At 42.7% G+C, this 23165-nt stretch overlaps 2 protein-coding genes across 2 annotated transcripts in view; one reads left to right on the forward strand and one right to left on the reverse strand.

Moving 5' to 3' along the window:
* Positions 1-10066, reverse strand: part of gabarapl2 (GABA(A) receptor-associated protein like 2) — an 11756-nt gene extending 1690 nt beyond the window's left edge. The window contains exons 1-2 of the mRNA XM_060885355.1: positions 9856-10066; positions 7564-7619 (exon numbers count right to left, since the gene is read on the reverse strand). Of these exons, the coding sequence (XP_060741338.1) occupies positions 7564-7619; positions 9856-9889 (90 nt within the window). The 5' untranslated portion in view covers positions 9890-10066. The remainder of the gene's footprint in view (positions 1-7563; positions 7620-9855) is intronic.
* A 1605-nt stretch (positions 10067-11671) lies between these two features.
* tmem231 (transmembrane protein 231) lies at positions 11672-21405 on the forward strand. Its single transcript, XM_060885091.1, has 7 exons — positions 11672-12029; positions 12242-12408; positions 12489-12617; positions 12868-13011; positions 13595-13676; positions 13760-13863; positions 21102-21405. Exons 1-7 carry the CDS (start codon positions 11891-11893, stop codon positions 21264-21266), a joined length of 930 nt encoding a protein of 309 aa, XP_060741074.1. The 5' UTR covers positions 11672-11890; the 3' UTR covers positions 21267-21405.
* The last annotated feature ends 1760 nt before the right edge of the window (positions 21406-23165 follow it).

Here is a 23165-nt window from a genome sequence, read left to right on the forward strand (position 1 = left end):
AACCCAGAAACGGTAGTGTATCATTTTTGAATGGAAACTTACCGATCATTGGACAAGACACCTGTCACTCAACATATACAGGTACGGAATCTTATGTGTAATGTGTAAAGTTCTCCATTTAAATATAAGAAAATAACAGAATTAATCCACAGTAATCCAGTCCATCCATCCATTCCAACATTTCCCTGCGGCAGACTGTTGAACTTCATGTATACTTTGAGTGACAGGTGTCTTGTCCAATCACAAACTATACCAACCGCTTCCAGGTTGTCTGAAATGTCCTTGTGTTTTCTGATTTGTTCATTTGTTTCATGCACCGATTTAGACAACCCGGAAGCAGTAGGTATAGTTTGTGAATGGAAACTTACCGATCATTGGACAAGACGACTGTCATTAAAGATATACAGGTGAATGAAAGGTGTCTCGTCCGATGATGGTAATTTTCCATTCACAAACTATACCAACCTCTTCCGGGTTGTCTGACTTGTTAATGTGTTTTCGGATTTGTTAATTTGTTTTGCACTTCCCGGCCACTGTACTGTCCTGGAGGTTTGAAACTCAAAGCAGTAACTGGTAATTATTATTAAGTGGTATGTGGTAAGTATAACCCCAGGGCTGTTGGTGTGTGTTTTACTGCCACTGACGGAATTTCTGAACTGTTCATTTAGTGTCTGTGTGAAAACATTTCACTCTGTAATCAGAGCGTTTCTTTAATTTCACTCACTCATTCATCTTCTACCGCTTATCTGAACTACCTCGGGTCACGGGGAGCCTGTGCCTATCTCAGGCATCATCGGGCATCAAGGCAGGATACACCCTGGACGGAGTGCCAACCCATCACAGGGCACACACACACACACACACTCTCATTCACTCACACAATCACACACTACGGACAATTTTCCAGAGATGCCAATCAACCTACCATGCATGTCTTTGGACTGGGGAGGAAACCGGAGTACCCGGAGGAAACCCCCGAGGCACGGGGAGAACATGCAAACTCCACACACACAAGGTGGAGGCGGGAATCGAACCCCCAACCCTGGAGGTGTGAGGCGAACGTGCTAACCACTAAGCCACCGTGACCCCTGCTGAATTTAATGGAAGTAAAATAAGATGCTGTTTTGGTGGATTTCTGAGTGTAAACATCGCAGCATACGTTCCAATACGGTGCAGCAACAAAACACGTACAAGTCACAGGTCTGGAGGAGATTTATAACTTTCACCAGATCAGAGAAAAGCGCTTCATTAATCTGAGCTCTGTGTTTTTTTTTGTAATTGATCCTCATTTAGCTGAAAGGAGGATTTGAGGTCTGTGCACTGGTCCCTGTGTGCTGATGAAAAGAGAGCTGTTTTTTCTCATCTTACCCCCCCACCTCTCCCTCCACCTCTCCCTCCACCTCTCTCTCTCTCCCTCTGAAGACTCATTCAGGGGTTGTGTTACAGCACCAGGAGGTGATGGTGTCTATTTCCTGCTCATTCCTCTCTGTCAGTTGAAGCCTGATACGAATCATAAGACAAGAACAAGTTTTAACTCCACATTCCTTTTGTGGATTATGTTTATTCATCCTGCGCTTTTTAAACTGTGAGATTTTAATTGGTTTCCTCTTTAGTGTTATCTGAAGCTTAGATTACATCAGACAATAAACATGTCTAATTACTAATGACTGGAATCTGAGTAAACAGATGAATGCATTACATAGCTGAATACCTATAATTATAATATTATTTCATATAAGCATTATTATTGTATTAAAATCCTGACAGCGTTGGAATCCTGAACAACCAGAAAAATACACGAGTCTTAACACAATGAGAACACAACAACAGTGGCAGGAAAACAGAGTTTCTGTAATAAACAGCATTGGGAAACACCCTGTCCTTCATCCACACACACACACACACACACACACACACTGTTACACACACACACACATTAGGCTGTTGGAACAGACCTTTGTCTCTGATGTCAGGGAGCAGTTTGTCCACAGCTTGTTTTCTAACAGACGTGAACACAATGCAGATGATTACAGCCTGAGAATGAAAGTTCTCTCAGAGTACAACAGAACCCAGGTATGTTCCCAAACTCCACCTGAACACCTCTAATAAAACGCTAATCCCAGTACAGACGAGTTTGTGCTTTACGATTTCTCGTAACATGACACTCTGGAGCGTCTCGCAGTTTCACACTAACCCGATTCACGCCGATTAATAAAAAGATTATTAGAACCTTAGAACCTGTTTGTTTTCTTCCTGAATGTTCACACTGAGATTAAAAATAAAAGCTTTTCTATCAGTTTCTGGTCTTTACCAAAATGTGTCATTAAAATAATAATAATAATAATAATAATAATAATAATAATAATACCGACTAGAGATAGTTGGGCTTGCCTCCACGCACAGCTTGGGCTCTGGAACCCAACTCCTTGAGAGAGGCTGGACTCTCTACTACTCTGGAGTTGCCCGCGGTGAGAGGCGGTGGGCTGGTGTGGGCTTGCTCATAGCCCCCCAGCTCAGCAACCATGTGTTGGCGTTCACCCCGGTGAACGAGAGGGTCGTTTCCCTGCGCCTGCGGGTCGGGGATAGGTCTCTCACTGTTATTTGTGCTAACAGGCCAAATGGCAGTGTAGAGTACCCGACCTTTTTGGCGTCCGGGGACTCCATCGTTCTACTGGGGGACTTCAATGCTCATGTGGGCAGCGACAGTGACACCTGGAGGGGCGTGATTGGGAGGAACGGCCCCCCCGACCTGAACCCGAGTGGTGTTCTGTTATTGGACTTCTGTGCTAGTCACAGTTTGTCCATAACGAACACCATGTTCAAGCATAAGGGTGTCCATCAGTATACATGGCACCAGGACACCCTAGGTCGGAGGTCAATGATCGACTTTGTGGTTGTTTCATCTGACCTCCGGCCGTATGTCTTGGACACTCGGGTGAAGAGAGGGGCGGAGCTGTCAACTGATGACCACCTGGTGGTGAGTTGGATCCGATGGCGGGGGAGGAAGTTGGACAGACTTGGCAGACCCAAACGTACTGTGAGGGTCTGCTGGGAACGTTTGACAGAGTCTCCAGTCAGAGAGAACTTCAACTCCCACCTCCGGCAGAGCTTCAACCAGATCCCGAGGGAGGTTGGAGACATTGAGTCCGAGTGGACCATGTTCTCCACCTCCATTGTCGACGCAGCCGCTCGGAGCTGTGGCCGTAAGGTCTCCGGTGCCTGTCGTGGCGGCAATCCCCGAACCCAGTGGTGGACCCCGGAAGTAAGGGATGCCGTCAAGCTGAAGAAGGAGTCCTATCGAGCCTGGTTGGCTCGGGGGACTCCGGAGGCAGCTGATAGATACCGGGGGGCCAAGCGAGCTTCAGCCCGGGTGGTTGCGGAGGCAAAAACTCGGGTCTGGGAGGAGTTCGGTGAGGCCATGGAGAAGGACTATCGGTTGGCCTCGAAGAAATTCTGGCAAACCGTCCGGCGCCTCAGGAGGGGGAAGCAGTGCCCTGCTCACGCTGTTTACAGTGGGAGTGGGAATCTGCTGACTTCGACTGGGGACATCCTCGGACGGTGGAAGGAGTACTTCGAGGTTCTCCTCAACCCCACCGACATGTCTTCCATTGAGGAAGCAGAGGCCGAGGGCTCAGTTGTGGACTCGTCGATCCCCCAAGCTGAGGTCACTGAGGTAGTTGAGAAGCTCCTCGGTGGCAAGGCACCGGGGGTGGATGAGATCCGCCCTGAATACCTCAAGTCTCTGGATGTTGTGGGGCTGTCTTGGTTGACACGCCTCTGCAACGTCGCATGGAGGCTGGGGACAGTGCATCTGGACTGGCAGACTGGGGTGGTGGTCCCTCTGTTTAAGAAGGGGGACCGGAGGGTGTGTTCCAACTACAGGGGGATCACACTCCTCAGCCTCCCCGGAAAAGTCTATGCCAGGGTACTGGAGAGGAGAATTCGTCCGATAGTCGAACCTCGGATTCAGGAGGAACAATGCGGGTTTCGTCCCGGTCGTGGAACACTGGACCATCTCTATACCCTCGCCAGGTTGCTGGAGGGTTCATGGGAGTTTGCCCAACCAGTCCACATGTGCTTTGTGGATCTGGAGAAGGCATTCGACTGTGTCCCTCGTGGTGACCTGTGGGGGGTGCTCTGGGAGTATGGGGTCCGGGGCCCTCTGCTAAGGGCTGTCCGGTCCCTATATGACCGGAGCAGGAGTTTGGTTCGCATTGCCGGCAGTAAGTCAGACTTGTTCCCGGTGCATGTTGGACTCCGGCAGGGCTACCCTTTGTCACCGGTCCTGTATATTATCTATATGGACAGGATTTCTAGGCGCAGTCGGGGGCCGGAGGGAGTCCGGTTTGGGGACCACAGGATTTCGTCTATGCTTTTTGCAGATGATGTTGTCCTGTTGGCTTCCTCAAATCAGGACCTTCAGCGTGCACTGGGACGGTTTGCAGCCAAGTGTGAAGCGGCGGGGATGAGAATCAGCACCTCCAAGTCCGAGGCCATGGTTCTCAACCGGAAAAGGGTGGCTTGTCCCCTTCAGGTTGGTGGAGAGCTCCTGCCTCAAGTGGAGGAGTTTAAGTATCTTGGGGTCTTGTTCACGAGTGAGGGAAGGATGGAGCGGGAGATCGACAGGCGGATCGGTGCATCTTCTGCAGTGATGCGGTCGATATACCGGTCTGTTGTGGTGAAGAAAGAGCTGAGCCACAAGGCGAAGCTCTCTATTTACCAGTCGATCTACGTTCCTACCCTCACCTATGGTCATGAGCTTTGGGTCATGACCGAAAGGACAAGATCCCGGATACAGGCGGCCGAAATGAGTTTCCTCCGCAGGGAGGCTGGGCGCTCCCTTAGAGATAGGGTGAGGAGCTCGGTCACCCGGGAGGAGCTCAGAGTAGAGCCGCTGCTCCTCCACATCGAGAGGAGTCAGCTAAGGTGGCTCGGGCATCTGTTCCGGATGCCTCCTGGACGCCTCCCTGGGGAGGTGTTCCGGGCATGTCCAACCGGGAGGAGGCCCCGGGGAAGACCTAGGACACGCTGGAGGGACTATGTCTCTCGGCTGGCCTGGGAACGCCTCGGTATTCCCCCGGAAGAGCTGGAGGAAGTGTCTGGGGAGAGGGAAGTCTGGGCGTCCCTGCTTAGACTGCTGCCCCCGCGACCCGACCCCGGATAAGCGGTAGAAAATGGATGGATGGATGGATGGATAATAATAATAATAATAATAATAATAATTCAAGGGGCATGGTGGCTTAGTGGTTAGCACGTTCGCCTCACACCTCCAGGGTCGGGGTTCGATTCCCGCCTCCACCTTGTGTGTGTGGAGTTTGCATGTTCTCCCCGTGCCTCGGGGGTTTCCTCCGGGTACTCCGGTTTCCTCCCCCGGTCCAAAGACATGCATGGTAGGTTGATTGGCATCTCTGGAAAATTGTCCCTAGTGTGTGATTGCGTGAGTGAATGAGAGTGTGTGTGTGTGCCCTGCGATGGGTTGGCACGCCGTCCAGGGTGTATCCTGCCTTGATGCCTGATGACGCCTGAGATAGGCACAGGCTCCCCGTGACCCGAGGTAGTTCGGATAAGCGGTAGAAGATGAATGAGTGAGTGAATAATAATTCACTTTAAAATACAAAGAGAGAAAATCTGACGCATTAAATTCTGACCCTCTGACCATCTGAGTCCCTCAGCAGAAATCCAGGTTCATCAGACCAGATTGTGTTTCCTCTGCAGCCTCAGCTGTGTGTTCCTGGCTGACAAAAGAGGAACCTGACATGTGACAGACATACAGTCCAGCATACAGACCACTCGCCAGATGCTCTGAAGCGGTTTTTGCTCTTTGCACATTCTGTCTCACATTTCAGTCGTTTGTTGTTTTGCACGATACTTTACATTATCTCAGGGACCTGCTGCTATGACACTGTGTTCATTACAGTATTACTGCACACGCAATAGTGTTGAACATACAGTATTTACACTGACGCTGTTTCTGTTTATTGTCTTTTGTGTATTGTCTTGTAATTATTTTGTTTGCACTGTCTTGTCTGTCTTGTCCTGCACTGTCTTGTCTCACACTGTGTACACCAGGTTACACAGATACACTTTATGTATCTAGGACACTTACTAAGTCCTTATAGCTCTGTCTTTGTTTTATGTAGCTACCTGATCCTGGAGAAACGTTGTCTCATGTCACTGTGTACTGTAAAAGGTTTATATGGTTGTCATGACAATAAAAGTTTCTTGACTTATACTGACGTGGTGCCACCACATACATAGGGGCAGCTCCTTCCTCCTCTCGGTGGACAGGACCCTAGTCAGGAGACGGTAACCCTGTCCTTTGGTTTTTGAAGTCCAAAGAAAAGAAAATCCAAAGTTTTTTCTCTCTGCCACAAGATAGATACTGCTGTGTGTGAGTGTGAGTGTGTGTTTGTGCGTGTGAGTGTGTGCGTGCGAGTGTGTCTGTGTGACTCCTCACTAGTTTGAGGTTATAGCAGCACATACACAGCCACTGGTTCTGGGTTTATCAGATTATTTATGTGAAGAAACCTCGCTCTCCTACAGTCTGAGGAAAGTGTATAAAAGCTCTAATTTAGTGACGTCTTAGTCACTAACTTTTTCTTAGTTAAAAGTTGAGGTTTTTCAGCAGGATCTGAGCTGCTCTGGTCACTGTTCAGAAACTGTTCATACGGTCAGTGTGAAATCCTCTAACCTATAATGTGCAGACTGAGATTTTGGACACTTCCACTCAGGTTTCTTCTTCTGATAATATTCAGGTGACTCCCTCCAGCCTGTTGTGTGTCTGACTCAAACCTCCATGAATTAAACGTTCTCCAGACACAGATCTCTGCTCTCAGGAATGTGAGAGCTTGACTAAAGCCCTATTAGGACGGGATTAGTTTTACGTGGGGACGTGGAGTATTTGCAATTTTACCTCAGGACGTCTGTAATATTAATTGGCCAATTCGCACGGGACAAGACATCTCAGTAAAACTAGCAGAAGTGGGAGGAGTAACTTGCTTTACGCACCACAGTAACCTCCTTGTCGTCATGTGCGTATGACGTTGCTTGATGTTATCAAGTTCTTTTTGCTTTAAATGGTATGCAGAAAACACTGGAGGTTTTCCACAGAGTTCTAATCCTGTCCGAATAGGGCTTAAGATCACAATGACTTCATGACATGACATGACAGCTCAGTGTGTCACACCTAGGCTTTAATACAAATACCTATGAATGTTTATTTATTCGATGTCACAATCCAGTAGACCTGAGTGTTGTTCTGCAGGTGTATCACGTTATCACCAGGCTCTAGTTTCCTGATCGTCACTTCTGGGAAATCAGTACTTCTGATAATCCAGACAATAACACACACCTGTAACCTGTCTGTCTCTGATTCACCTGCTTCTCTCGACGTACCACCGCCTCTCTAGCAACAACATTTTTACTTTGTTTCTCAGAATCGTAAAGTAATTCATCGATCATTGAGATAGAAATAGAGACTTGTCATATTCACACAGGATCAGTTACACTGGTGTTAGTGCTGATGAGATTGTGTGTGTGTGTGTGTTTGTGTGTGTTACTCACAGGTACCCTGTCGGGGTATTTGTTTCGGATCTTGGCTGATTCCACACACCGGTGCTCTGTAGAGGAAGAACATCAGAGCCATCAGAGCCAAAACAAACTGTATTCACGCTTTCATGACCTCTAGACTGGACTATTGTAATGCATTACTAGGTGGTTGTCCTGCATCTTTAATAAATAGGCTACAGTTAGTCCAAAATGCAGCCACCAGAGTTCTCACTAGGACAAGAAAGTATGACCATATAACCCCAATTTTATCATCTCTACACTGGCTACCTGTTAAGTTTAGAATTGATTATAAACTGCTGCTACTTACGTACAAGGCTCTTAATGGTTTAGCTCCCATGTATCTAACTAGTCTTCTAACACGTTACAATCCTTCACGCTCTCTGAGATCACAAAACTCAGGACTTCTGGTAGTTCCCAGAATATCTAAGTCTACTTATTTAGCTCCCAAACTCTGGAATAGTCTTCCTGATAGTGTTCGGGGCTCAGACACACTTTCACAGTTTAAATGTAGATTAAAAACTCATCTCTTTAGTCAGACGTACACATAATACATCCCATAATATTGTGCACTATTACACTAGACTTGCACATTTTTATGAACAGCAGATATGTTAATCCCTCTGCACTGCTCTTCTTTTTTTTCTACCCATGCCGAGACACCCAGACATTGTACCAGCTCCGATCGTCTTCTGTGCGATGAAGGTTTTGGACCTCCACTGAGATGAGGGCGACTCTGTGAGAATCCTGAGACATCTACAGATCTACCAGCTCCAGTTGGACTCTGTGATACTAAGAGGAGATCTGAACTCCATGTGATCCTTACACCAATACAACATTTATCAGACTGTATATTTATAATCACACCCCCAGTGTCACCCATATGAGGATGAGGTTCCCCTTTGAGTCTGGTTCCTCTCAAGGTTTCTTCCTTTACCAATTTAAGGGAGTTTTTCCTCCCCACAGTCACCTGAGTCACCTCAGACTTGCTCATTGGGGATAAATACATCTACATACATACATACTGTGAACTATATATATTTTGAATTTTTATTATATTAATTCTTTATATTACTCCTTATGTTTTTACCTTCTGTTCTATGTTTATGTTCTGTAAAGCTGCTTTGAGACAATGTCCATTGTAAAAAGCGCCATACAAATAAACTTGAATTGAATTGAATTAAATATTACACCACAACACACTGCTGAGTTCTGGACTCTGATTGGTCATCAGGTGTTGATTAATTCTCTCTGTCAGGATTTGAGAAGGTTTATATTAATGCACTCAGAGTTTACACTTCTTTGTGTTTCTCAGTAACATGACAAGCTGAGATTTTTGTCTTATTAAAATAAAGAGAGACAATAAAGAGACCGCTGAGGGTTTATAACTGACAGAACGGAATCTGTAACTGTAACTGGATAATAATTACGATGTGTTGTTCTTTAATAATTATAAATGGGTAAATGCAGCAGTGTGTGAGTAATAAAATACTGGGACTTGATGAATATAATCCACTAGGGTTAGGGTTGGGGTTAGGGGACAGAAACCCCGCTGCCATCACAGAGTATTTTCCTCTATCTACACAACCTCACCCTGCTTTGTTTTGTTGAGTCATCACTTTAGTTTTTCTCCTAATGTGTAATGTTACAGCACTCAACTCAAACCCTGCATTATTAAAGTCCACTCTCACACACAGCCCTGGAATTTACAGCTCATCAATATCTCCTGCTGTGGAGAAGAAGACGTGTTATGGTGGGTGTTATGGTGGGTGGGCATCATCATCATCATCATCATCAACAATACAGTGTACATGTAGGAAGAGAGGAAGCACTTAAAAAAATCACAATAAAGATCAAATGTGGCATGAATTGTTTTTATACACCGAAATCTCAATCCTCAAAGTTCATTTATCTAATATAGTGTTAATGCATCTGCTGAACATAATCAAACAAAGTAAGCTATTATTATTATTATTATTATGTTTTATAGTATTATTATCATTATATTATTATTATTATTATTATCATTATTATCATTATTATTATTATAATTATTATTATTATTATTATTATTATTATTATTATTATCATTATCATTATTATTATAATTACAGACAGTAGAAAGTAAAGAATAACATTAACCCCTGACACTCCTGACATTTTTACAGTGTAATAAACTGATTAATGCTGTGTATAATATAAATATAAAGCTCTGTGTTTATTGTCTCTGTGTTTATTGTCTCTGTGTTTATTGTCTCTGTTTATTTCAGTAAACATGCAACACATTACCGAGAGAATGATCTTCTTTAAACATCCATTTCATGTTTGCAGCTTCCACCACAACTCCACAGCGTAATGCTGATATTAATCAACGAGAACACAAAAGACTGACAACAAAAAGGTTTAAATAAAAAACACCAATTCGTTGAAAACAACAATGTCGAAACCAAAACGTCACTAATGTTGTTAGCTTTGCTAGGCTAGCTGTCAGAGTGCGCATGCGCTCCAGGGGGAATGACGTCATGCAGTCGACTCCATTTCCTCAGCTGTGTCTAAGGGACAGAAAGAATTGAAAGTTCATCAGTTCAGATTGGACACAATAATACTCAATAATACTCAATAATACACAATAATACTCAATAATACTCAATAATACACAATAATACTCAATAATACTCAATAATACTCAATAATACACAATAATACACAATAATACACAATTATATTCAATAATACACAATTATGTTCAATAATACACAATAATACACAATAATACTCAATAATACAATTATATTCAATAATACATAATAATACACAATAATACACAATAATACTCAATAATACACAATTATATTCAATAATACACAATAATACACAATAATACACAATAATACACAATTATATTCAATAATACACACTAATACACAATAATATTCAATAATACACAATAATACACAATAATACACAATAATACTCAATAATACACAATAATACAGAAAAATACACAATAATACTCAATAATACACAATTATATTCAATAATACACAATAATAGACAATAATACTAATACACAATAATACTCAATAATATTCAATAAGTCATCTTTGTTATTACAGATCTTGGTTTCATGTACATATGTATATATTACATTTACATTATTTATATTTACATTGTTTACATTTACATTATTTACATTTATATTATTTGCATTTACATTATTTACATTATTTATATTTACATTATTTACATTTACATAATTTACAATGACATTATTTATATTTACATTATTTATATTTACATTATTTACATTGACATTATTTCCTGTCCAGTCACCCAAATGAGGATGAGGTTCATTCTGAGTCTGGTTTCTCTTAAGGTTCCTCTTCCTCATATCATCTCATGGAGTTTTTCCTCACCACCGTCACCTCAGACTCGATTCGTCGTTAAATTTTGTTTCTATACTTCTGTAAAGCTGCTTTGAGACAATGTAAATTGTTAAAAAAACACGAACATATCTCTGTATTGTTCTGTTGTTGTACTGTCATATATTCGCACTCTTATGGTCATACTGTTGTATCCTAAAAGTTTAATCTAATATAATCCATAATATTGTTATTATACACTGTTGTTATTCCTGATGCACTCGAGCATGAAATCTGCTTTTGTTTTGTCTGCACATTCTTACACAGTGATGTTTCACTCACACCAGAATTTCAGGTTCTTAAAATCTCTATATGAGATGAATGAACACAAAAGACTTGTAACCTGTTGTATATTTTTACACACTACATTACATCTTCTTGCTTCTCATGTTACTGAGAAAACTAAAAAAGAAACTTCACCATAATAATCATTTTATAATTAAATAATGTACAGCTAGAATCTGGGAAGTGACGTGAATTGATTCAGTTGTAAATGTAAAAATATGTCAACTTTAATGCAATTATTCGTTTTTATATTTGTAATAAAATGAAATGCATTTATAAAATGATCCGTTTTTAGGAGCTGCTAAGATTTCAGTAAACTTGGTCATTTTGTGGGCGGGGCTTTATGTTGCCATGGTGGTGACGCGGTCATGGTAACGCTGCGACGCTTCCCAAACCGGAAGTAGCCCTAGCTTGTGCGACGTAAGCGTGTGTCAGCAGGGCGAAGCGTTAATAAATGTATATATAGTGAATCAAAATTATAAATAAATATTTATTTAAATTGATACGATAGATTGTAAAGGATTCCCTTCGGTACTAGTCATCTGTCCAGGGGAGAAGGTTACAGCTGATAGCCTGCATGCTAGCTACGTTTAGCTAAAACTGTATCTGTGTGAATTATGGGGCTTTATGAAGTGTATTCTCACCCGTTATTAATCCGGTATAAAGCCAGTGTGTGTTCCCGGGCCAGTGTGTTTGTGCTGTTGGTATCTGTGCTCACTTACATCCCTCCTCTACTCATCACCTACAGGAGTCAAGGTAAAGAGCTAACAGCTCAGACATGTGGAGAGGGACATGAGAGGAGGAATAAAGATGTGCAGTGAAAAGGCATTAAACTTAGTTTGGAAAGCACACGTCTGTATTTATTTAGTTAGAATCATATGTAAACATCATTATTACAGACACAAACTCATTTTTCAGAGCCTTTCCTCATCCTTGTGTGTGTGTGTGTGTGTGTGTGTGTGTTACAGGGTTCTGGCTGAAGCAGAGCTCATATGAGGAACAGCCTGTGGTCCAGTTCCAGTATGAGATGATGATGATAGGTGTGACGAGTGCTAGTGGAGATTATGTAGCTTGGAGCACATTCTCCAACTTCAACATGCTGCTGGGGGACAAACTGCGTATTCCCACTGTGTCTGTGAGTCTGTCTGTCTGCCTGTCTCTCTGTCTGCCTGTTTCTACACTTGTCTGTCTGTCTGTCTGTCTGTTTGTCTGCAGGTGCGAGAGAGTGATAGTAATGGTGATGGGAAGGCAGACCGTTTGTCTCTACAGATGTCTGTCCCACTGAACAGCGCAGAGCAGATTTACAGCCTCCAACTACTGCTCACCTTCTCCTACCAGCTCCGTGTACGCCTTTATGCTCAGTGACATTAATAATAAAATGAATTATCAAATCAATAATAATAATAATAATAATAATAATAATAATAATAATAATAGACAGTCAAAAGAAATGGAAAATCTGAGACATTTCTTATACAGATTTTATATAACTGATTTTATGTCTTATTCTACCCCCCCTCACCCCACCCCCCTTACACACACACACACACACACACACACACACACACACACCACTCTCTCTCTCTCTCTGTAGAGGATGTCAGTGGTGGTGATGCAGTCAATGGCATTGATCCAGTCCTCGTCTTCTGTCCCCATGTCTCAGCTCTTCATCAGTGGAGATCTGAAGTTGCAGCAGAAGGAGCCTCTCTCTCACCGTGGTGTACACACTCAGTACAATGTAAGAGGAAATTGCTCAGCTCTGAGTGGACACACTCGCTTGTGTTACACATCTGTATGTTCCTGACATCATCCAATGTTCAGATGTTACACTAGTACAACATTGTACATCAGGATTTTTTTAAAGTGTAAAATTCATTGTGCCTATTTTGGAAATCAGTTTGGGTGAAATTTCAGTTCCCAGATGTGTGATGAGATATTGGGCGTTACCACAGCTGACCAATCAGAAGCTTCACCAACTCAATTTCAGAGGAACTGTGCATTATTATTATTATTATTTTAATTGATTTTGAATTATTAATGACCTAACACACACACACACAAACACACACGCACACACACAGAGCTCAGCTTCACCTCACATGGAAGTGATATGTGATATTAGTTACCTTGAGGGCTCTGGGTGATAGAATTTGCTGGAACATTTAAAATGACTGTCAAAATTCAGACGTGTCTGTGCGAGTGTGTGTGTGTGTGTGTGTGTGTGTGTGTGTGAGAGAGAGAGAGAGCGAGAGATGGTGAGGTGCTTTTAGAGCTTTTTTATTTAATGCTAAGATCCTCTTGTTCTTTTGTTTGTTCTTCAGGTCTCTGTGATTGACTCAGAAAGTCCTTTTGCCGACTCATTCGACCTCACCACCATCATCAGGAAATACCAGGAGAGAAACTGTATGTGTGTGTGTCTGTGTACAGTACACAGGAGTTGAAGCATTCCAAAAGCATTTTTGTCAAGGTCTCTCTCTCTGTTACAGTGACTACTTATCTGTGGTGTCCTGTCCCGGTGTGGACAGTCGGTCGAGCAGTGAACACTCCATTTCAGATTAAAGCAGAAATCCGTTACCCAGTGGAGACAATAACATATCCTTTACACACTATGTGTGTGTGTTTATGATTTTAAAAGTTTAATTATATATGTGTGTGTGTTTCAGATTTAGATTTATTATGTGTGTGTGTGTTTAAGATTTTAAAAGTTTAACTAGAATGTACATTTCCTGAAGAAAATGTGAATGGTGCTTGCGCGTGGCAAGTTCCCCTCATCTTGCTGAGTGTTTTGATATGTCACATGTCCATGTTGTGCTAACTTTTTGATTTTGCTTCTTTTGGGGGCAGGGCTACACGTGACATCATGTGACGTGACCAAAACACACGTGAGGCAGTTCCCCTCATCGGGCTGAGAGTTTTGATATATGACATGTCCATGTTGTGCTAACTTTTTGATTTCGCTTATTCTGGGGGCGGGACTACACATGATGTCAGTTCCCCTCATCGGGCTGAGTGTTTTGATATATGACATGTCCATGCCCACGTGGTGTCGAGTGCCGTCACCAGAATACCCGGTGGGGTACCAATACTTTTGGCAAAAAGTGGCTACTGATGCCCCTTTTCCACCGAGGCAATTTGAGTGCAGGTTCGGAGCCTAATTTAGAACCAGTTCTCTCTTTTCCGACAGCCAAAGCACCGGCTCTGAACCAGGAAAAGTGGTTCTTAAGTAGCACCAAAACGTTGCTGGTTTAGACTGAAGAACCGCTTGTGACAGGGGCTGGGGGCGGGGCTGTGGGCGGGGCTACTGTTAGCGCATTTGTAAATGTACCTTAAATGTACCGTAAGTACTAATGTTTAATACACTTTAATAGTGCAAAACAAATTAACAAATCCGAAAACACAACGACAAGTCAGACAACCCAGAAGAGGTTGGTATAGTTTGTGAATGGAAACTTACCATCATCGGACGAGACACCTTTCATTCACCTGTATATCTTTAATGACAGTCGTCTTGTCCAATGATCGGTAAGTTTCCATTCACAAACTATACCTACTGCTTCTGGGTTGTCTAAATCGTGCATGAAACAAATTAACAAATCAGAAAACACAACGACATTTCAGACAACCTGGAAGCGGTTGGTATAGTTTGTGATTGGACAAGACACCTGTCACTCAAAGTATACATGAAGTTCAACAGTCTGCCGCAGGGAAATGTTGGAATGGATGGATGGAATGGATTACTGTGGATTAATTCTGTTATTTTCTTATATTTAAACGGAGAACTTTACACATTACACATAAGATTCCATACCTGTATATCTTGAGTGACAGGTGTCTTGTCCAATGATCGGTAAGTTTCCATTCAAAAACGATACACTACCGTTTCTGGGTTGTCTGACTTGTCGTTGTGTTTTCTGATTTGTTTTTGGATTTGTTAATGTGTTTTGCACTTCCTGGCCACCATACTTTTACTTTACCGCAATATGATACATGTACAAATATAGAGTACAGTATAGCACACATGATAGTAAGTAGCTACATGCTAAGGCTAACTTTTTTCTGTGTTAATGATAAAATAACGTTATGTACTTTCTCCATCACAACCTCCGTTCATACAGATTACATGGAGCTGCACGTACACGTTGGATTCGCTCCGTTTGGGTGTTAATGTAGGTTCACAAAGTCATGAGCATTAACAGTAAAGCAACATCCACCATTGATGTGTTTGTGTTTGTCGCTGCTGCGCTAAAGTTGCTGTGTAACGTGACACGTATACAGTGACGTCAGACTCGGCTCTGTGATGCTCTCTAACTGATGGAAAGGCAAACCGGTTCTTAGAAGGTTCACCAGTGGAACCAACTCTGAACCAGCACCAGGTTATTTTTGGTGGAAAAGGGGTATGAGGGTTTGGACATTTTATGTGAATCCTGCAGTCATTATGGGATTCTACTTATTATTATACTGCATAGACCAGTACATGCAATTCTTAATGTTGAATGAACAATAGAGATTGGCCGCTTTTTTGTCCGCTGTGCGAACATCGTTGGTTGGATCACTTATAAAAGTCATAGCACACACCTTCTCAATGAGCCGGTCGATTTGACATGTCATTCATGGGTCTAGGACAAAAGCTGCGGGACAAGTTACACGCCAAAGTTTTTTTTTTTGTCGAGCACAATAATAATAATGTTGCTTTGCAAGCACCATTAATTATGAGTGTCTATGTGCGTGCGTGTGTGTGTTTTAGATTTAGATGAATTTTGTGTGTGCATGTGCGTGTGTGTGTGTACGAGTGTGTGTGTGCATGTAAGTGTGTGTGATTCAGATTAATTATGTGTGTGCATGTGTGTGTGTACGAGTGTGTGTGCAAGTAAGTGTGTGAGTTTTAGATTTAGATTAATTATGTGTGTGTGTGGGGGTCACGGTGGCTTAGTGGTTAGCACGTTCACCTCACACCTCCAGGGTTGGGGGTTCGATTCCCACCTCCACCTTGTGTGTGTGGAGTTTGCATGTTCTCCCCGTGCCTCGGGGGTTTCCTCCGGGTACTCCGGTTTCCTCCCCCAGTCCAAAGACATGCATGTTAGGTTGATTGGCATCTCTGGAAAATTGTCCGTAGTGTGTGATTGTGTGAGTGAATGAGAGTGTGTGTGTGTGCCCTGCGATGGGTTGGCACTCCGTCCAGGGTGTATCCTGCCTTGATGCCCGATGACGCTTGAGATAGGCACAGGCTCCCCGTGACCCGAGGTAGTTCGGATAAGCAGTAGGAAATGAGTGAGTGAGAGAGTGAGTGAGTGTACGAGTGTGTGTGTTTTAGATTTAGATTAATTATGTGTGTGTTTGTGTGTGCGTGCGTGTGTGTGTACGAGTGAGTGAGTGTGTGTTTGTGTGTGCGTGTATGTGTGTGTACGAGTGTGTGCATGTGTGTGTGTGTGTGAGTGTGTGCATGTGTGTGTGGATGTGAGTGTAGAGTGTAGATGTGTGTGTGGATGTGAGTGTAGATGTGTGTGTGGATGTGAGTGTAGAGTGTAGAGTGTAGATGTGTGTGTGGATGTGAGTGTGGATGTGAGTGTAGAGTGTAGATGTGTGTGTGGATGTGAGTGTAGAGTGTAGATGTGTGTGTGGATGTGAGTGTAGAGTGTAGATGTGTGTGTGGATGTGAGTGTAGAGTGTAGATGTGTGTGTGGATGTGTGTGGATGTGAGTGTAGAGTGTAGATGTGTGTGTGGATGTGTGTGTAGAGTGTAGATGTGTGTGTGGATGTGTGTGTGGATGTGAGTGTAGAGTGTAGATGTGTGTGTGGATGTGAGTGTAGATGTGTGTGTGGATGTGAGTGTAGAGTGTAGATGTGTGTGTGTATGTGTGTGTAGATGTGAGTGTAGAGTGTAGATGTGTGTGTGGATGTGAGTGTAGAGTGTAGATGTGTGTGTGGATGTGTGTGTAGATGTGAGTGTAGAGTGTAGATGTGTGTGGATGTGTGTGTAGAGTGTAGATGTGTGTGTGGATGTGTGTGTAGATGTGAGTGTAGAGTGTAGATGTGTGTGTGGATGTGAGTGTAGAGTGTAGATGTGTGTGTGGATGTGTGCGTAGAGTGTAGATGTGTGTGTGGATGTGTGCGTAGAGTGTAGATGTGTGTGTGGATGTGTGCGTAGAGTGTAGATGTGTGTGTGGATGTGTGCGTAGAGTGTAGATGTGTGTGTGGATGTGTGTGTAGAGTGTAGATGTGTGTGTGGATGTGTGTGTAGAGTGTAGATGTGTGTGTGGATGTGTGTGTAGAGTGTAGATGTGTGTGTGGATGTGTGTGTAGAGTGTAGATGTGTGTGTAGATGTGTGTTTAGAGTGTAGATGTGTGTGTAGATGTGTGTGTAGAGTGTAGATGTGTGTGTGGATGTGTGTGTAGAGTGTAGATGTGTGTGGATGTGTGTGTAGAGTGTAGATGTGTGTGTGGATGTGTGTGTAGAGTGTAGATGTGTGTGTGGATGTGTGTGTAGAGTGTAGATGTGTGTGTGGATGTGTGTGTAGAGTGTAGATGTGTGTGTAGAGTGTAGATGTGTGTGTGGATGTGTGCATAGAGTGTAGATGTTTGTGTGGATGTGTGCGTAGAGTGTAGATGTGTGTGTGGATGTGTGCGTAGAGTGTAGATGTGTGTGTGGATGTGTGTGTAGAGTGTAGATGTGTGTGTAGATGTGTGTTTAGAGTGTAGATGTGTGTGTAGAGTGTAGATGTGTGTGTGGATGTGTGTAGAGTGTAGATGTGTGTGTGGATGTGTGTGTAGAGTGTAGATGTGTGTGTGGATGTGTGTGTAGAGTGTAGATGTGTGTGTAGATGTGTGTTTAGAGTGTAGATGTGTGTGTAGAGTGTAGATGTGTGTGTGGATGTGTGTGTAGAGTGTAGATGTGTGTGTGGATGTGTGTGTAGAGTGTAGATGTGTGTGTGGATGTGTGTGTAGAGTGTAGATGTGTGTGTAGATGTGTGTTTAGAGTGTAGATGTGTGTGTAGAGTGTAGATGTGTGTGTGGATGTGTGTGTAGAGTGTAGATGTGTGTGTGGATGTGTGTGTAGAGTGTAGATGTGTGTGTGGATGTGTGTGTAGAGTGTAGATGTGAAATCTAGCATAAAACCAAAAAACTCAAGATGCAGTGGATATAAAACTTTTACACACCTCTGTGAAAATGGCAGGTTTTTGTTGTGTAAAAATAAAGCCAAGATAAATCGTGTCAGAAACATTTTCACCTTTATTGTGAAATTGCAACCAATATATCAAAAAACAGGGGGTCACGGTGGCTTAGTGGTTAGCACGTTCGCCTCACACCTCCAGGGTCGGGGTTCGATTCCCGCCTCCACCTTGTGTGTGTGGAGTTTGCATGTTCTCCCCGTGCCTCGGGGGTTTCCTCCGGGTACTCCGGTTTCCTCCCCCGGTCCAAAGACATGCATGTTAGGTTGATTGGCATCTCTGGAAAATTGTCCCTAGTGTGTGATTGCGTGAGTGAATGAGTGTGTGTGTGTGCCCTGCGATGGGTTGGCACTCCGTCCAGGGTGTATCCTGCCTTGATGCCCGATGACGCTTGAGATAGGCACAGGCTCCCCGTGACCCGAGGTAGTTCAGATAAGCGGTAGAAGATGAATGAATGAATATCAAAAAACATTAAGAATGAAAAACATTAAGAATCATTTTATGGGGAACAATTTAAGAACCTGCAGTAACTATAATCCACCTGCACGCCCTTTTAAATTCAGTTCAGTGAAATTAAATTTTATCTGTATAGCAATTTTATATGAAAGATTTAATATTTACTCAGTAAATATTAATTAATAAACACCAGGCATCAGTGACTGTACACTATTTGGTTAGGAGGCTGATGAGAAGAACAACAACACAACAAAGTAAGTGTAGTAATTTCTGCTAAGAACTGGTTGCTGTCTATGACAGTCTGTGTCGACAGTCTCCGTAACTCTTCCTACGTCAGGGCCGTGGGGGTGGTGGACATGACGGCACAAATAACACCCAGGCTAAAGTCTAAACCATGTGGAATAACTTGTTCTGGTCTGAAGGGGAACCACAGGGGAGCTTTCTGGCCACAATGCCAAAAGATGTTTGGTGCAGGGCTCCTTATCTAAAGAAGTCTAGTGAAGTATGAGGTGGTGTTGCGTCCCACTGTGGGGCTGCTGCTCTTTAGCTGGAACTGGGGCTTTAATCAGGGGTTGTTTTATATCCACTGCATAGAGCAGCTTACTTACTGGATTTTAAAATAAGGCATATAGGAGACACCAGGGCAGGTGAGAAGAGACACACCCAGTGAAGCACTTGAGGTGACATCAGAGGCTTTAAACCTGCCTTTACAACTGGTTCATTTTAGTTTTTTTTTTAGCATTGTTTGTGCAAGCGCACGGCACGACACAACATGACACAACAAAACACGACATGACACAACACGATAAAACTCGGTCCTTTAAGCGAGCCACTTTGAGGCTAGTTCCATTTAAGGCTCTCTCAGTGTGCGCATGTGTGTGTGTGCGCATGTGTGTGTGTGCGTGCGTTTGTGTGTGCGTGCGTGTGTGTGTGCATGCGTGTGCGTATGTGTGTGCACGTGTGTGTGCACGTGTGTGTGTGCACGTGTGTGCGTGTGCATGCGTGTGCTTGTGTGTGTGTGTGTGTGTGTGCATGCGGGTGCGTGTGTGCGTGTGTGCGTGTGCATGCGTGTGCTTGTGTGTGTGTGCGTATGTGTGTGTGTGTGTGTGTGCATGCGGGTGCGTGTGTGCGTGTGCGTATGTGTGTGCGTGTGCGTATGTATGTGTAAGCAGAAAGCACGTTGATGATTCATCTTTTACAGATTACAGATTGACTGTTTTACATCTCATCTCATACATTACATACTCCGGTTTCCTCCCCGGTCCAAACACATGCATGGTAGGTTGATTGGCATCTCTGGAAAATTGTCCGTAGTGTGTGATTGTGTGAGTGAATGAGAGTGTGTGTGTGTGTGTGTGTGCCCTGTGATGGGTGTATCCTGCCTTGATGCCCGATGATACCTGAGATAGGCACAGGCTCCCCGTGACCCGAGGTAGTTCGGATAAGATGAAAGAGTGAGTGAGTAATTTATGAGTGAAACAGGTGAAACTCCCTGAGATGGTATGAGGAAGAAGTGTGATTATTAATTATTATAAACAGCGTCATACACATTCGGTTTGAGTTCTATAACCAGCAGCTTCTGAGAAACTCATAAACCAGCTGAGTTTATTAGTTTATTATAGATTCACCACTACAGGATATTATACAGTGTTCTTATACAATATCTTCATTGTACTGATCCACTATTTCTGATGATAAATGATACCAAAGATTATTAAACCTACTTTTTTGTGTATTTGACTGAACCGAATGTAGCAGATTAATCTGACAATACAAGAAGAAGTAAACTCATGGAGAAGGTTCGATAATCTTACGTCCGTTTCGCAGTTTTTCGTGCAGTTCAGATGAGTGAAGTGTGATAATGACGTAAACCAGCACGGATTCATTAAAACGGTTCGCAGCAACACTTCAGAAAATAACACACAACTTCAATATTTCTGCTTTTTCTTTTTTTAATAAAGGAATAAAACTGAAGAGGGGATTATGAGTTTCTGTCGTGTCACGGTTCATAAAAGTGACTCTGTGTGTCTGTAAATTCCTGCTGTGAACATTGGGTAAACTAAACACAATGTTCACTTAACATTGACTCACTTAACTCAACATCAGCTTACTTAACGACATGTTCATGAGGAGTGTCTTATTTGTAAGAGGTGGCATCTGGATGTGGAGTGTGTTTCTTTTCCTTAACTGTGTGTGTGTGTGTTATACATATCGGCCAGGTTTCTGGGAGACGGTGAAGTTTGCCTGGATTCAATACGTCAGTGTGTTGCTCATCTTCCTCTGGATCTTCCAACGTGTCCAAACCTTCGTCTTCCTCAACCGTGTGCTGCCTACTGTACCTGTCTCACTGCACAAACCTCACTTCTCCTGACGTGTGTGTGTGTGTGTATGTGTATCTAAAGTGTGTAAAGGGGAATGATGTGTATAGTTTTCTATAAAATCATCACTGTAGTTTTACTAGTGTGTATATGATGATTTTGTACTTCAGAGAATAAAACTTGTTTATCAGATGCTTTTGGTCTCTGAAACACTGAATGATGCTGAAATTCTCACAACACCCATCCCTCTTTTGTGTGTATTGTCCTGTGTTGCGTATATTGTATTGTCCTCATCATGCACATTCCTGCTCTGTGTGCTATTGTGTGTTGTCCGCAGCCATGTGTTCACAGTAATGACTAGTTTCTGTAGCAAAACCTCGAGGCTGCAGAGAGAATGATGTTACTCCTGTAGAACTCTTGGAATGACAAGAAATTAGTTCTAATCTAATCTAATCTAATCTAATCTAATGCACTGCTGTTTTGATGTCAGAAATCACCCCTCAGTGATTTTCTGTAACAGCAAGAAATCTGTTTATATCTGAGTTTGTTTGTTTTTATCAAAAGAGGCCATTTAACATTTATAGGATTGTGTTGTGTTTTTGTCTTGGGTTCTGAGTTTGATCTCTCTCTCTCTCTCTCTCTCTCTCTCTCACACACACACACACACTCCAATTTATCATAACCAATATGTTTTTGGGAGGAAAGTGAAGAACCTGAAGGAAGAGGAAAGCATGAGTGTGTATATATCCTGTCCATGCAGCTGTACATCCTTTGTGTGTGTGTGTGTGTGTGTGTGTGAGTGTGAAAGAGAGAGGGGGGGGGGGGTGCATCAGTGAGACTCACTCTTTACTGTAGTGCAATTTCTCGGGAGGGAACAGTGAAGTCATTTTATGAGCTAATTCTGGAAAACAGGATTTACAGAGCAACGTCTGAAGCCCAAACTTTCTCTCTGTCTCTCTCTGTCTCTCTCTGTCTCTCTCTCTGTGTGTGTGTGAGAGAGAGTGTAAAAACCCTTTAGCTTTGTTATTTTAGTTTTGTGTTGAATGTAGGCGTGTTGTGTTGAACTTTGGTGTTTCTGAAACAGAAGGTGTGGAAAATATTCTTCACGCTTGAGCACTCAGTTTTCTGGGTTTGTGTATATAGTGAAAATAAAACATTTTTTGTTGTAGTCTCTAACATAATCATGTTAATATCAATCATTTATTACTGAAGTCAGCTTCTTAATCCACACTATGTGTTTCTAATGCAGATCAAACAAACACATAATAAAACTGACAAACAGAGCAATGAGTAAATATCACCATGACAGACATGTTCAGACCAGATTAAACACACAAACACTTCTGGGCAGGTTTCCACTTTTACGGGTTTCACGCTCATCCAGTTAACAGAGTTCGTGTTTCGTCATCCTCTTCTAAGAACTGACTGACATGATATAAAACCTTAAGAGGAACCAGACTCAAAAGGAAACCTCATCCTCATCTGGGTCACACCAGAGAGTGGGATAATAATAATAATAATAATAATAATAATAATAATAATAATAATAATAATAATAATAATAATAATGTCCTTTTTATAGCTGTATTTATTCCAACACAACTGAACTTACTAGTAAGAGCATCAGTGTAATTTCACGGTCTATAAGTGGTTCTATCCACAGCAGTCCCATATATACTCAGGATCCATGTGGTTCATCCTCAGCACAGTGAACCACCATGTGACAAGACTCCAACCAGAAGTAGAGCATCAGGATGTATGAGGCAGATCTGGGGAGCAGGAGAGACCTGGAACACTATGAGCTCAGGAATAGCAAGTTTAGCTTGACAGAGGGAGAGAAATAATAGGAAATTATGGTTAAAGACAATGTAGATTACATTACATGTACATTATGTATAAAGTGCAGACAGGGACTCCATCAAGACTAGCTATGACATCATAACTTAAAGGGT

Source organism: Tachysurus vachellii, chromosome 13 (genome assembly GCF_030014155.1).
Source record: "Tachysurus vachellii isolate PV-2020 chromosome 13, HZAU_Pvac_v1, whole genome shotgun sequence".
Lineage (NCBI taxonomy): Eukaryota > Metazoa > Chordata > Actinopteri > Siluriformes > Bagridae > Tachysurus > Tachysurus vachellii.

What these genes read in the sequence shown, in the direction of transcription:
- tmem231 (XM_060885091.1), top strand. Translation starts at nt 11,891, where the DNA reads ATGGGGCTTTATGAAGTGTATTCTCACCCGTTATTAATCCGGTATAAA. An exon ending in GTGTACACACTCAGTACAAT is followed by an intron (nt 13,012 to 13,594) that starts GTAAGAGGAAAT and finishes TTTGTTCTTCAG; the next exon opens with GTCTCTGTGATTGACTCAGA. An exon ending in GTTACCCAGTGGAGACAATA is followed by an intron (nt 13,864 to 21,101) that starts ACATATCCTTTA and finishes TGTGTGTGTTAT; the next exon opens with ACATATCGGCCAGGTTTCTG.